General features: G+C 56.8%; 1 protein-coding gene across 3 annotated transcripts; it reads right to left on the bottom strand.

Moving 5' to 3' along the window:
• On the bottom strand, positions 1–8,532 carry GRB7 (growth factor receptor bound protein 7). Of its 3 annotated transcripts, none has more exons than XM_027624515.1 (15): positions 8,354–8,532; positions 4,251–4,407; positions 3,981–4,134; positions 3,642–3,798; positions 3,394–3,515; positions 3,220–3,297; positions 2,793–2,930; positions 2,346–2,456; positions 2,066–2,164; positions 1,717–1,797; positions 1,498–1,614; positions 1,031–1,085; positions 814–901; positions 615–708; positions 1–448 (listed from the first exon to the last, which is right to left on the bottom strand). In XM_027624515.1, exons 2-15 carry the CDS (start codon positions 4,400–4,402, stop codon positions 302–304), a joined length of 1,593 nt encoding a protein of 530 aa, XP_027480316.1. In that variant the 5' UTR covers positions 4,403–4,407; positions 8,354–8,532; the 3' UTR covers positions 1–301. The 3 variants fall into 3 exon arrangements, with proteins under 3 accessions (XP_027480316.1, XP_027480318.1, XP_027480315.1); XM_027624517.2 differs by lacking the exon at positions 8,354–8,532 and adding an exon at positions 6,410–7,844; XM_027624514.1 differs by lacking the exon at positions 1,498–1,614 and having other exon boundaries at positions 8,354–8,481.
• Positions 8,533–13,645: the final 5,113 nt, after the last annotated feature.

Genomic DNA, 13,645 nt, shown 5'->3' with positions numbered 1-13,645 from the left:
TGTCACTCGTATAAAACAGAGCAGATCAACTGGCCTCTCAGTCTGTACAAAGTGTGGGGCATCAGACCACCTGGGCAGCCCCCATTTCTCCCACAATGCCCTGCCGCAGGGCAGTGCCCAGGAGCTCCACGGAGGGGAGGGCCACCCCCAGTGCCTTTTCTTGAGGAAAGAGGTGGGGGGTGGGGAATCTTTCTGCCTGAGGGGGAGGCAAGGGAGCAAAGCAGAAACTCTCTCTGGAGCAGGGGTGCGCTCCGATGCTCGGCGAGCTTCTGCACCTCCGGGGCCACGCTGGGAGCGGCCGTCAGAGGGCCACGCGAGTACAGCAGTGACGCAGGAAGCAGGGCAGGATGCCACGGTTCAGCTGGTGGAACTCCACGAGCTGCAGCAGGTCGGTGAAGCGAGTCTGGCCGTCGTCCATGCTGAAATAGAGGCGGCCCTCCTCCTCGCTCTGGGGGACAGCCAGAGGGGATGGCAGGTCAGGGAGAGGCGCCAGGGTGCAGGTCCCCGCTGCTCGCGTGGGGAGAAGAGACCCCAGACACACCGGGGGCCGGAGGGGGCGGCCTGGGTTGCTGCTGGAGAGGGCTTGAGGAGGAGAACAGGGATGAATGACTCACCGGGAGGATAAGATAATGTTTGACCTTCTGCAGGTGGCACAAGGAGAGGACAAAGCCCTGTGGGTTGCGCTGACTCTCTCGGACCAGGAACAGGCTGCCAGGAGATAGGGCCACGTTACCCGAGGACCCAGAGCGACAGCCCTGACACAGGGTCTCTCCTAGCCCCGTGTCTGTTGGCCTGCTCAGCCCGGCCCCTTACCCGTCTACCAGGCCCTGCTGCCCGATGAGCCGCTGGCTCTCCTCTCGGGAAATGCGTCCGTGGAACCAGGGTTGGGTGCGGTGGATGGCTGGAGTTGGGAGAGGCAGAAGGGCAGTCATTCTGGGGAGGAGACCCCCCCCTACTAGCCACCCCCACCAGGAATGCTCAGAGAAGCCACGGCAGCCCCCACCCCTGGGGGCGCTGGGTTCTCACCCACCTGCACTGAGGCTCGTGCCTGAGCCTGGGGTGGGCAGGCTGAGACGGTGGTTCTTCTGTAGAGCAGCGGGGAACACAGAGGATCAGAGAGTGACTGGGGTATTACCCCGCACCTTTAGAATATAGAGCCCCTTCCCGCACCTGGGGCCCTCCCTTACCCCTCTCTTCCTCCCATACTACGGAAACCCACATGGAGGGGGGCGCCTGGGTAGCTCAGTGGGTTTAGTGTCTGACTCTTGATTTCGGTTCAGGTCATAATCTCAGGGTGGTGAGATCGAGCCCCACGTCGGGCTCCGGCGCTAAGTATAGAGCCTGCTTAAGAGTCTCTCTCCCTCCCTCTCCCTCTGCCCCTCCCCCGCTCTTACACACACACACACACACACACACACACACACACACACACACACACACACACAAACACAGAAAGGGTCCCCAGGACAAACATGCACATGGGTGTAGGCCCCTCACCCTCCAGGCCTGGGCCTCCTCCAGGGCTGCACTCAGAGCTTCCCGGGGGTTCTCGATGACACGCCCAGCATGGCCAGAGAAGTCCATGGCCACCAGGGTGTTATCAGAGACACTCCTCTGTAGATGGGATAGGATGCGGAGGGGTCAGAACAGGGCCCACATCTCCCCAGGCTGGGTCCTAGGTGCCCACCCCCAGCTGATGCCCCAGTGCACACTCACCAAAGGTGGAGAACCCACACAGGATGGACGCAGGTGGCGAGACTGTGCCTGCTGATAATTCTTATACAGCTGCGCCCCATACTGCAGAGTGGAGGGAGAAAGAGAGCTCAAGGTCAAGCAGGTGCTGGGGACTGGGCTGTGAAAGCCCCGGCCACTAGCACACCCAGGGAGCAAGACTGTATCTCTGCCCTGGATAAGGAGCTTTCTGAGGCCAGAGCCAGGACTCAGCCTTGGCCCAAGCACACTGAGAGAGCAAGGCTACAGGGCCCCCTCATTCCTGAGGGAGGAGCTACTCGGCCGGGACCCAGGGGGTGGGGCCAGCCCCCCATGCCACTCCCGGGGCTCCCACCTTGAAGAGGCGGAAAGCTGCTAACCAGCAGCTGCGGCTTTGCTCATCCTCGCTGCAGAAGACCCGAAGCCCCTTGTGGCCATTTCGAAGCTTGTTCGGCTGTAGGAAGAGGAAACCGGCCTGTCCCGTATCTGCCATTAGGACCAGATGTCTGTCTCCGTGGGGCAGGGCAGGGTGCAGAGAAGTGTCTGGGCGTCCCAGATGGAGCTCAGAAGCCCTAGGTAGGATCCTGGGGCCCGAGCAGCTCCCATTCCCTCCCAGGCCCGGCCGGGGTCTTTACCTTGATACAGAAGCCAAAGTCGGTGGGCATCCCATACAGCTTGCGGCCCTGGGTCACCACATACACGTTGGACTCGTTCACGTCTGCTACATACTGCAGGTGCCTTGGATCCTATGCAGCATGGGTAGGCAGGACTTGTTACAGGCAGACCCTATTCCCCCTACTATTTTCCCCATAAGCCAGCTGGGGAGCTTTCAGAGAGGAACAGAAAAATGCTCCAAGTCACACAGCAAACAGAAGTAGAGCGAGGACTCAAATGCAGTTCTCAACTGCCTTTCCTACTACTACCTCCTGGGGTAGGTAAGGTGGGAGGGAAAGGAGCAGCGGAGAGTGTCGGGGCCCAGGGGCAGAAAGATCTAGGCATTCCAATAAGGGAAGAGACAACTCCTAGAAGGACCGGGAATGGTATATCCTAGGGGCTGAGGCTGTCAACCCTCAAGACCTCACCTTGGAGGTGCCCTTGGTGGAGTAATAGAGGCCAGAGCGGCGCAGGAAGCAGAAGAAGCGTTTCCAAAGCTTCCGTCCGGACCCCCGTAGCTGCAGAAAGCCCTGGATCTCTGGGAAGCTGCCTGCATTCAGGAAGTTCTGAGGCCAGAAAAAAAGCAGGAAGGGGTGAGGCCAAGAGGGAGCCAGGGAGACACACATGCACACACAGGCCTTCAGGAGAGAAGGTGTGCCACATACATTTACTGTCCCATTTCATAGATGAAGAAACTGACGGTCAGCCAGGAAAATTGACTTGTCCAGTCACTCAGCACTGTGCTAGACTCTCCACCACATACACAGAGGGGAGGCAAAATGCTTAAGGGCCAAAAAAACAATAGGTGATCCTGGGGAATCATGACCATGCCACGGGATGGGGGTGTCCCTGTACCTGGATGAGGTCTTCGTGGGATATGCCTGTCGGTGTGTCCACACAGCTGGAGACCATCTTTTCTGGGAACAGGGAGTGCTGGGACGAAAGGAGTCAGGAGTCAGGGATTGAGGGCCCAGGTCGGGGATCAGGGTGTCCCAGGGCCCAGACCCCCCATCACACACACACACTCACTGGAGAGCTCTTGAACAGTTCATACTTGGCGAAGTTCTTCCGGAAGACAAAGCGGCTGTCTCCACCAATGGGCCAGACAGCCTGCACTTCTACCACGGACTCATGGTCCTCCAAGCCCCGCTCTGGGGTCAAGGGCAAAAAGCAGGGGTCAGCGGAGCGCAGACAGGCCTCCCGGATGAACCACCTGCCCAGTCCAAGGTGCGAAGCCTTTCCTCTGCGCCCAGACAGCCCCCTGCACCCCAACTCACCCAGTGCTAGATGGGGGTGGCACTCCACCAGCCCCCAGCTTTCATCACTCAGGGCATGAGCTCGCTGCACCAGCATTTCACACACGTAGCGAGCCGTAGCGCCCGCCGCCACCTCCACAGACCGGCAGGCCCCATCTTCACTGTACACCTTCACTACCTGCAGCCCAGGAAGCGCAGAGGACTTGAGGAAGGGCGAAGGGTGGTTATTTCCCTTCCCCTGCTTGCTCTACCCTCAGGGACTCCTGACCAAACCCCCCACCTTCACGGAAGTGGCACCATATCCACCCCAGTCCCACAGCACCCCCATATTCCTGCCTCCTCTCTCCCAAGATGACTCACATGGGGGCAGCTGGTGTCTCGAGGGAGCAGCCCTCTTGCACTGGAGGACCCCCCAAGAATGGGGGTCTGTGAAGGAGGACTGCAGAGCTCAGGGAAGGGGTTGGGGATGGAGGGTAGAGAGGTTGCCCGCAGCTCCTCCTCTCGAAGAAGATTCCTGTGGCCCAAGGTAGGGGGGGCAGAGAATTTGCTGACTGCACGCTTCTGTGTTACCCAGCACTGACCCCCCCCCAACCCCACCAGCCCCTCCTCAGCTCCATTACCCCCTTGTACCTGCTGGTCGGAATGGGCAGAGGCTGGGACCTCTTCACCTCCCCAGGCAGAGGGGCATCGGGAGGCGGGGGAGTCCCAGGAGGGGTCCCAGGGGCCAAGTACAGGTCTTCTGGGGAGCTGCTGAGATGAGGTGGAGACAGACCCAGCTCCATAACATCTGAGGGAGAAGAGGGGGCTGAAAGCAGCCGCTCTCGTGCCCTTGTCCCGGGGAGAGAGGCCAAGAAGACCCAGACCTCCTGACTTCACACAGCTGCCAAGGTGCCCCTCAGAGTGGACACAGCACCTTATTGCTCCCCCCTCTAACTGGAGTTTGCCTGGAGCCTTCAGGAAAGGGTAGCGTGAGCCCATTTGCAAAAGGGACAGCAAGTCCCTGAGAAGGAAACATTCTTGCCCCCATCACAGGTGAGTCAGGGAGTGGAACTCAGTGTCTGGACTCCAAGTCCAGTGCTCTTCCGCTGCCCAGGGGAAGAGCCAAGAGGGTCCCCCCACCACAAGCCGGGCAGCGGCAACAGACTCCGCGCCCCACAGCCTGCTCGAGGTTTACTCTCGGTCTCCGAGCACGCCCTGAGCATGGGGCACTCACTCCTCTGGGCTCTGCCCCGGGTTTTTCCAGAGCTTCGCTGCCAGACCCAGTTGCCAGAGCCTGTTGTGGCAACGCCTGCCCAAGTGCTGAGTGATGCACAGAAGGGGAGAAGGAGGTGGGAAAGGACAGGAACCAGGAGGGCAGGAGGCAGGCTCAGCTTCAGTGAGGACAGGACTAGCAACCTTGTGTGCCCTCTCCAGATTCCTTCTCCTGCCCAACTTTCTTGAAGCCCCACTGCCAGGGCTACCTCCTCGGAGCAGCCCGCCTGGATTTTCCCCCCTTCAGCCCAAGGGCTCCCTCCCTGCACTGTGCTAGGGCCTCTGAGGCAATTCCGTGCACCTGTCTTATCCATCCACTGGTCTGGAGCAGCATGGCACCCCCAGGAAGGGCCAGGGTCCCACCCACGTCCTATCGCCCACCGGTGCTCCACAGGCACCTAGGACAAGAACAGGTGAGCTGGGGCAAAGATGCCCACTGGGGACAGAGGCAGCACAGGCCCGTCCTCCACAGGAAGCAGGACCCCTTGGGCAGGCCTAGAACCTGGGAGGCCCTGGGAGAACCTGAGACCTAGGCCAGCGCTGTTAGGAGGCCTACAGCACCTGGCATCGACCCTCCAGGATGGGGCAGTCCCCTGACCCTTAAGTGAGGGGATCTGGGGGACAAGTGAGTCAGGGTGGGGCGGGACAGCACTGCCTGGGGCTCTCTACTCAACCTTGACTCATCTGCACGACTTCCTGGCTTAGGAGAAACAAACAGCTCTGCCTCTACCCGCCTCCCCGCTTCCTACCCCCAACCTACCAGGCAGGGAGGGCTGGGGGAGGCGCAGGGCAGGGGTGGGCTGGGGGAGAAAAGAGGATGCGGGGCCTGCAGCTCCTCTGAGGTCATTTCCTCCTCCCCACCCTTGGCCTACCTCCAGTCCAGGCGGGACCTTCGGTAGTCTCCGCCCAGCCCAGGGGGGAGGGGAGCCCCCTCACCCAAGGGGAGGAAAAAGGCCTGGCCTGGATTCAAAGGCCCATCTGGAGCACAGCCGACCTCCCAGTGATGCCCTCACTCACCCAAAGAAACCACACAGTGCTCCCTATCCTGTCTGGGGCCTACCAGGTTTTCATTCTGCGGCTGCTGCCCACCCCTAGCACCCAGGCCTCAGTGGGCGCAGAGGACTCGGCTAAGTCAACCCTGGGGGATGACGTCCTCCCAACACACTCTCTGGGGTGTCCTGGCCAGAGGCGTACTGCAGGCGCAGGAGTAGCGAGACACCCTAGAGGACAGACACAGACAGACAGGAGGAAAGGCCCGGCGGGAGCGGCAGGGGTGGGGCTCAGGGTCCTGTGGGGGGCCGGCAGGACACACCCACCAGCGAACATCAACAGCAAGACACGATGTCCCCGCTCCCATCCCATCCACCCTCTGGCCACCAGCCCTGGTAACTTCACTCCAGGGAGCCTGGGGGGCTGCCGAGAAGCCAGAGAGGAAGCCAGAGACCAAAAGCCGGGTCCCACTCCATCCCAGAGGGAAGAGGAATGGGGCAGTGTTTGGGCAGGGAGTCGACAGCAGATTTAAATCAGAATCAGATTACAGAGTCCGGCCTCGGACGGCTGGAGGGCCACTGAAGACTTGGGTTTGGCCTTTCGATCCCTCCACCTTGACCTCCAGACCCTTCTAAGGCAAGAGAAGAGTGGGGCGGTTAGATCCAAATAGATGGGATGGGAGGAGAACGGGTCCTACCTGTGGGGCCCGGGGAACACCCTCCCAAGAGACCTGAACCTTTCAAACGGGGGCCCTAGGGAAAGCTTCTGTTGAAGAAACCGACCCCCAAAATCTATCAGTCCCCTCAACACTACAAGTGCAAGCCGACGCTTCCCCAACGGCCTCCCCTGCCCCGCGGCTCGGGCCCCACCCTCCTTCCCGCCCTCCCAGCCTCCTGCCTCCTTGTTTACTTCCTGAATCTTGCCCCACCTGGCTGGCCCCGAGGGCGGGTGGCAGGGCCCGTAGAAAACAAGGCCACCTCCGTCGCTAAGCCGGGGAGGGGGAGGGGCCGACAGGGCCGAGGCCTTGGCGGGGGACCAGCGCGTGGCGAGAAGGCCCGGGTCCGGCCCAGCACTCCACGCCCCGCCCCCCATCGGGATTTATTGTGGGGGGGGGGGAGTGGAAGGCTCAACCTTCGGGGGAGTTCTGAGGGTGCAGGGCCCAGGTGAGGAGGCGGGAAACCCCTAGGTGACCCGGAGTTGGGGGGAGGGCCCAGGACCCCGAGGCCCCGCCCACTCCCTCACTCTGGAAAAAACGCCCAATGGGAAAAGGGGGGGTAAACTTTCTTAAAGTTTAATTTGGGAAGAATGCTAGATTGTGTCTGTGGAGTTAATCATTACAGGCTGCTTGCCTTCTTGGAGGGCTCCCCCAGCAGGATCGGGGGGAGAGGGGAGAGCAGAGTCTAGGACAGGGCGAGCAAGAGGGGCCATTCTTGAGGGGCAGTAGGGTTGGGAGGCCTTCCAAGGGCGGACAGGTGCATTCTCCATCCCCGCCGTGTCAGGGAGATCCAGACTCGGGTCTTTCTCCAAACACGGCCCCCAAACACGCACACACACTTTTCCTAGGCCCCGCTGCGCCGCAGACCCCTCAGCTTCCAGCCCTCCAGCCTTCGAGCCTTCATTCCGACGCCAGGAAGGACCCCCGGGCCTGCCCCGCCCCCACCTTCCCTACGTTGGGCAGGACCCTGTACTCTGAGCAGGCAAACAATCCGGAGACCTAGCTCTAACAATTTAGGGGATCCCTCCCCTCTGCTGCCCTCCAAATTGGAGAGTGCCCCCAGCCCCCGCGCGGAGACGTCAGTCTTTGGTAGAGCCTTGGGAAGACCTCAAACGGGTAACCTCGGGCTGAGCCAGGAATGACTCGAGGCAGTCCTCGGTGTTCTGCCCCCCTCCTAGCTCTCTTTCTGGGAAGGTGGGGAGGGGCTAGTTTCAGCGGGAAAGCCGCGTCTCGGGGAGGAGAGGATCGGAGATCTTCCTTCCCCATCCCCATCAGCTGCTTTGTCCGGGGGCCGGGGGGAGGCGGGCTACAGGGAGGAAAGGAAGGAATAAGGACACAGGAAATGAGAATAGGGAAAGACTGAGGGCAGATGGCGAGGAACGGGCGGGATATGGGAGATTGGAGAAAAAAGAGAAAGCGAGGAGGCCGGAGCAACACAGCAGGAGGCTGAATCTTTCCATATTGACCCGGGACCTGCCGCTGCTCCCCACCCTCAAGATGAAGTGCCCGTTGGGTCCTTACCTGGACCCTGGGCGTAGGAACACCTGGCTGGGGCCACCGGTTTAGGGAGGGAGACGCCAGGCCCTTAACTACCTGTCCCCCTCCTGCCCCCGCCCTTGGCCTGCCATCACTGAGGGGGGAAAGAGGAGGGGGGGGCAGGCGCCACCTGGGCAACCTGCCAGCTCCTGGCCCTGACACGGGCACAGCCTGGGGCCCTGGTGTGGCTGGCTGGGGGTGGGAGCAGGTTGTCGGCTGGGACCGATTTTGGTCATCTTACCTGGAGGAGCCCCAGCAGGAGCAGCAGGACACCGGGTCTGAAGTCCGGTTCTGTCTTGGGACCCCCAGATACCTGGACTTGATTTCAAATCCACTCCTTCTCTACAGGTGGTAGGAGGGTGTCCCGACTTTGGACGCAGAAGTGAGGGTTGGGGGGAGGGAGAGCCCTGTGTGTCCAGGTTCCTGGCCCAAGGAAACTAAAATTATCTCGGGCAGGTGGGGGCGGGGCCTGGGGTAGAAGCATGGGAGGAGGAACCATAGGAGGAGGGGCGGGGACTCCCTGATACTACGCCGGCTGGGATTGTTTTTGCCCTTCTTAGCCCGGGAGCAGGTGCCAGGGGAGAGGCGGGGAAGACAGGCGAGCCCTCAAGAGCAAAGATCGAGAGTCCTCGTGAGGGGGGGGGGGACGACGGACGGGGGCTGGAAGGTAGGGGGAAAGGGCGCTCACCCTTCCCCATGCTCCTCACCAAATCGGGTCTGCTCATTGGCCAAGTTGGGGGCCTATGTGGGCCTCTGGGTCCCACCTGATGGGGCAAAGAGTACTCAGAGAAAGAGGGAAACCGGCCAGAAGGGTGTCCAGCAACAGGGGCTGCCCCTTGACCTCCAGCCACAGTCTGGCCACCCAGCCTGCACCCTGGCCCTCAGAGGCACCCAGGGGGGATGTTCTCCCTTCTTTGCAAAGTCTAAGGTCTCAGCTTCTTCTGAAATACAAGGGGTTAGGCAGGGTCTCATACTGGGAGGAGTGATCTAGGGGAAGCTCTGGCCAGGTGCCAGGGGACTCCCCTTCGAGAGATCACTTTAGCTCTCTCCTCCAGCATTAGCCAAACACAAGGGTCAGGGAGAGGGCCTGGAAAGCCACAGATCAAAGGCAGTGGCCACCTCCCAACCTCAAGTGGGTGACAGTTGGGTAAACAAACAGTCCTTAAGGGTGATAAGAGGTCTGCCCTGGGGGACCATCAAGGAGTGGCTCCAGCCTCAACTTTCTCCAAACGGGGTTTTCCTCGAAAAACCAGTAGGAGTGGACTAAGCAAAGAAGTGGGGGAGGGGGCGAGGTCACCTGGGCCATGGCACAGCATCTTGTGCAAAGCACTGGACGATTCCTTTCTTCATTCAATAGTATCTGTTAAGTACCTACTACATGCAAACCCCATGCTCGGTACTGGGGGAAAAGTGGGGGGCAGCAGAAACAGACCCTGCCCTTATCCTCATGCAGCCCAGCTGGGGAGACTGATGTTCACCGAAGAATCCCACAAGGGGCACCTGGGTGATTTGGTCAGTTAAGTGACCGACTCTTGATTTCCGCTCAGGTCATGATCTCAGAGTTGTGAGATCAAGCCCCGTGTTGGGCTCCACGCTGGGTGTGGAGTCTGTTTAAGAGTCTCTGGTTCTCTCCCTCTTTCTGCCCCTCCCCCCTAAAAAAAAAAAAGTCACACAAAAATGAGAAATGACAGGTGACCAGTATGCTGGGAGAATGACCCACCCAGAGAGTTGGGGAAGCCTTCTCTGTGGAAGTGACGAGCGAGCAGAGGAGAACTGGAGCAGGGGGAAGGGTGAGATTGGTGGGTGGGAATGGGGGGGGGTACTGTTCACGATGAGGAAAGGTGCCAAAGCCCTGAGCAGCAGGGGACGCAGCATGCGGAGGCAGAGTGGGGTTGAGGACAAGGAAAGAGAGGAAGCCACACGGGTAAGCTCGAGCGGGTGTGGAGAAAGGCAAGTGCTTTGGACTCAGCTGTGTTTCTTAAAGTGTGGCCTGTGACCACCTGCCTCCACGTCTCCTCAGGCTTGTATAAAAAACAGATCCCTGGGCCCCTCCCCACCTACTGAATCTCAGTCTCCGGGGCCAAGACCCAGGAATGTGTGGTATTGACAAGCCCTCAGGTGGTTAAACCAGGTTTAAGAGCCATCCATCCTGTCTGTCCAGACGGGCAGGAACTATGGGCTGAGGCCAGACCCTGCAGTGTCTCTGCGGGCTTAAGGAGAGGCGCAGAGAAGCAGGCAGATTTACATTTTGAAAAGATCGCGCTGGATGTTGAAGGATGGGGTTAGAAGGGGAAGCCAGACTCAGAAGGCTGAGTGCTATAGGATTCCATTTATATGGCTTTCGGAAAGGGGTGGAACCGTAAGGACAAAAGACAGATCTGGGGTCAGGGAGGAGGGAGACGGGTTGATAGCAAAAGGCACAGGGACTTGTGAGGAGGTAATGGAGCTGTTCTGGATCTTGGTCATGATGGTAGATACAGAACTGTGTGTCAGGACTCACAGAAAGTTACACTTAAGAGGGCGAATTTTACTGTGTATAAGTTACATCTGAACTTTTAAAAAGATTTTATTTATTTATTTGAGAGAGAGAGAGAGAGCATGAGAAAAACAGAGACCACGAGTCAGCAGGGGGAAGGTTAGAGGAGAAGCAGATGAGCTGCTGAGCAGGGAGCCCGATACGGCACTCGATCCCAGGACCCTATGATCATGACCTGAGCCAAAGGCAGATGCTTAACCAACTGAGCCACCCAGGCGCCAATATCTGAACTTTTAAATAAAAAAAAGAAACAACAAAAAAGAATAGCTTTATAGATCAATGGGATAAAATCAAAAGTCAAATATAAACCCTTACATTTCTGGTCCATTGATTTTTGACAAAGGTACCAAGACAATTCAGTGAGGGAAAAATTAATCTTTTCAATAAATGGTTCTGGGACAATCAACTATCCACATGCCAGAAGATGAATTTAGATCCTTACCTCACAATCTACAAAGATTAACTCAAGATAGATCATAGACTTAAATGTAAGAGCTAAAATAAGACCTCTGAAGAAACCCTGGGAAAAAAATCTTTGTGACCTTGAGGTAGGCAGAGATCTAAGATGCACCAACAAAAGCACAAGTGACAAAAGAAAAAAATCAGCAAATTAGATGTCATCAAAATTAAATTAAAATTTAAATTAAAAATTTTGCACTTTAAAAGACATCATTAAAATTTTTAAAAAATTTCTTGAAGTTGGGGAGAAAATATTTGCAAATCATACATCTCCTCAGGGACTTTGTATCCAGAATATATAAAGAACTCTTGGGCACCTGGTGGCTCAGTTGGTTGGGTGTCTGCCTTCAGCTCGGGTCATGATCTCAGGGTCCTGGGATGGAGCCCCGCGTTGGGCTTCCCTGCTCAGCAGGGAGTCTGCTCCTCCCTCTCCCTCTGACCCTCCCCCCTGCTCATGCTCTTTCTCCAATGTGCGCACTCTCTCTCAAATAAATAAATCTTTTTTTTTTTTAATGGGCAAGGGTGCCTGGGTGGCTCAGTCGGCTAAGCGTCTGCGTTCAGCTCAGGTCATGATCTCAGGGTCTTGGGATCAAGTCCTGAGTCCGGCTCTCCACTCAGCGGGGAGTCTGATTCTCCATCTGCCCCTCCCCGCTGCTCGTGATCTCTCCCTCTCTCCTACACACTCTCTCTCTTAAATAAATAAAAATCTTTTTAAAAAATGGGCAAAAGATTTGAATAGATGTTTTTCTAAATAAGAGAGATGGATGGCTAATAAGCATATGAAAGGTGCTCGACATCATTAGTCATTAGAGAAATGCAAATTAAAACCACAATGATATACCCCCTCACACCCACCAGGATAGCTATAATCAGAGACAGACAATAAGTGTTGACAAGGATATGGGTAAACAAATCCTCATATATTGCTGGTGGGAATGTAAAATGGTACAGGCATTTTGGAATAAGTTGGGCCATTTCTCAAAAAGTTAAACATAAACTTATCATGCAACCTAGCAATTCTCCTAGAGAAATGACAATACATGTACATACAAAGACACTTACATGAACATTTATAGCAGCATTATTCAAAATAGCTAAAAACTGGAAACACAAATGACCATCAACTGGTATTGAATAGATCAGCAGAAGGTGGTCTATCTGTACAATGGGATACTGCTCAGTAACCAAAGGGAGCCAACAACCCGTACATGCTACAGTGTGAACGAACCTCAAAAGCTTTATAATAATGAAAAAAGCCAGAAGCAAAAGACCACATATTATATCATTTATATGAAATGTCCAGAAAAGGCAAATTTATAGACAGAAAGCAGGTAGATGATTGCCTAGGGCTGGGGCTAGGGGCTGGACTGCAAACAAGCAGGAGGGACCTTTCTAGACTGATGGAAAGGTTCTGTAACTGGACAGTAGTGATGGTGGCACAACTCTATAAATCACAGAATTTGTTTAAAAATGCATGTTTTGGGTTTTTTTTAAGATTTGATTTATTTATTTGACAGACACAGCGAGAGAGGGAACACAAGCAGGGGTAGTGGGAGAGGGAGAAGCAGGCTCCCTGGGGAACAGGGAGCCCGATGCGGGGCTCGAACCCAGAACCCTGGGATCATGGCCTGAGCCGATGCAGAAGCTTAACGACTGAGCCACCCAGGCACCCCCAAAAATGCATGTTTTTTTAAAGATTTATTTACTTATTTTAGGTGGGGAGGGGCAGAGGGAGAAGAGTCTTAAACCGACTCCTCGCAGAGCACATGCTCTGCCGCAGGGCTCGAGCTCACGACACTGGGATCACGACCTGAGCCGAAAGTAAGAGTCCGTCGCTGAGCTGACTGCGCCACCCAGGAGCCCCCAAAATGCATGATTTGAAGGGATGGTAATAATGTAGGTAACCTGTTAAGATATTATGGTGGGACTCCAGGGAGGAAAAAGGCAGCAAGACAGCCTCCATTTTCAGAGTTGCAAAAGAGAATAATGCCAGCCCAGGCCAGGATGAGATCAGAGGTGCAGGGGAGGTGCAGGAACGGTGCAGGCGAGATGGGAGTGCAGAGCCTGAGGAAAGAGAGCCCCAAAGCCTCAGCTTCCCGAGTGCGAGTGCTGGGGAGAAGCAGTCACTGCTCCCGATTGTACCTACAGCTTTGGAGCTTGAGCCTGAAGTACTTGAGTGTTGAACTCTGGGGTGGTTTAAAACGCCACCAGCATGTTAGCAAGAAATGGCAACTATTCCATAGCATCAGCCAACCCCAGGCCCTGGATCTGCTTGCCCCATCACTTTCGCTTCCTTTTGTAAACTGAAAAGCACTTAGCAATCTAAGATATTTCATGAGAGTATATGAAGCCGTGACGTCCAGCGGACACGAGGTGCGGGGGAAATCCGGCGCTGAGAACCCCGGCCAGGTAAGGTGGTCTGGGCGGGTCCAGCCAGCCCAGAGCCCTCAAACTGGGGGGGATAGGGTCAAAACGCAACAGCAATCGCGGCCTGCAGGGGGCGCCCGGACGTAACGCGCGGCCCGCCCCGCCCAGAGG

Source organism: Zalophus californianus, chromosome 16 (genome assembly GCF_009762305.2).
Source record: "Zalophus californianus isolate mZalCal1 chromosome 16, mZalCal1.pri.v2, whole genome shotgun sequence".
NCBI lineage: Eukaryota > Metazoa > Chordata > Mammalia > Carnivora > Otariidae > Zalophus > Zalophus californianus.
The sequence above is the reverse complement of the archived record's forward strand: the minus strand, read 5'-3'. Positions and strand labels throughout refer to the sequence as shown.

Bases quoted from the DNA above. Each gene is read 5' to 3' on its own strand.
- GRB7 (XM_027624515.1), bottom strand. From the start codon at position 4,402: ATGGAGCTGGGTCTGTCTCCACCTCATCTCAGCAGCTCCCCAGAAGAC. The intron at 3,516-3,641 runs GTGAGTTGGGGT...CCTTGACCCCAG, and splicing joins CCACCCCCATCTAGCACTGG to AGCGGGGCTTGGAGGACCAT. The intron at 2,457-2,792 runs GTGAGGTCTTGA...CATGCTGCATAG, and splicing joins CCACCAAGGGCACCTCCAAG to GATCCAAGGCACCTGCAGTA.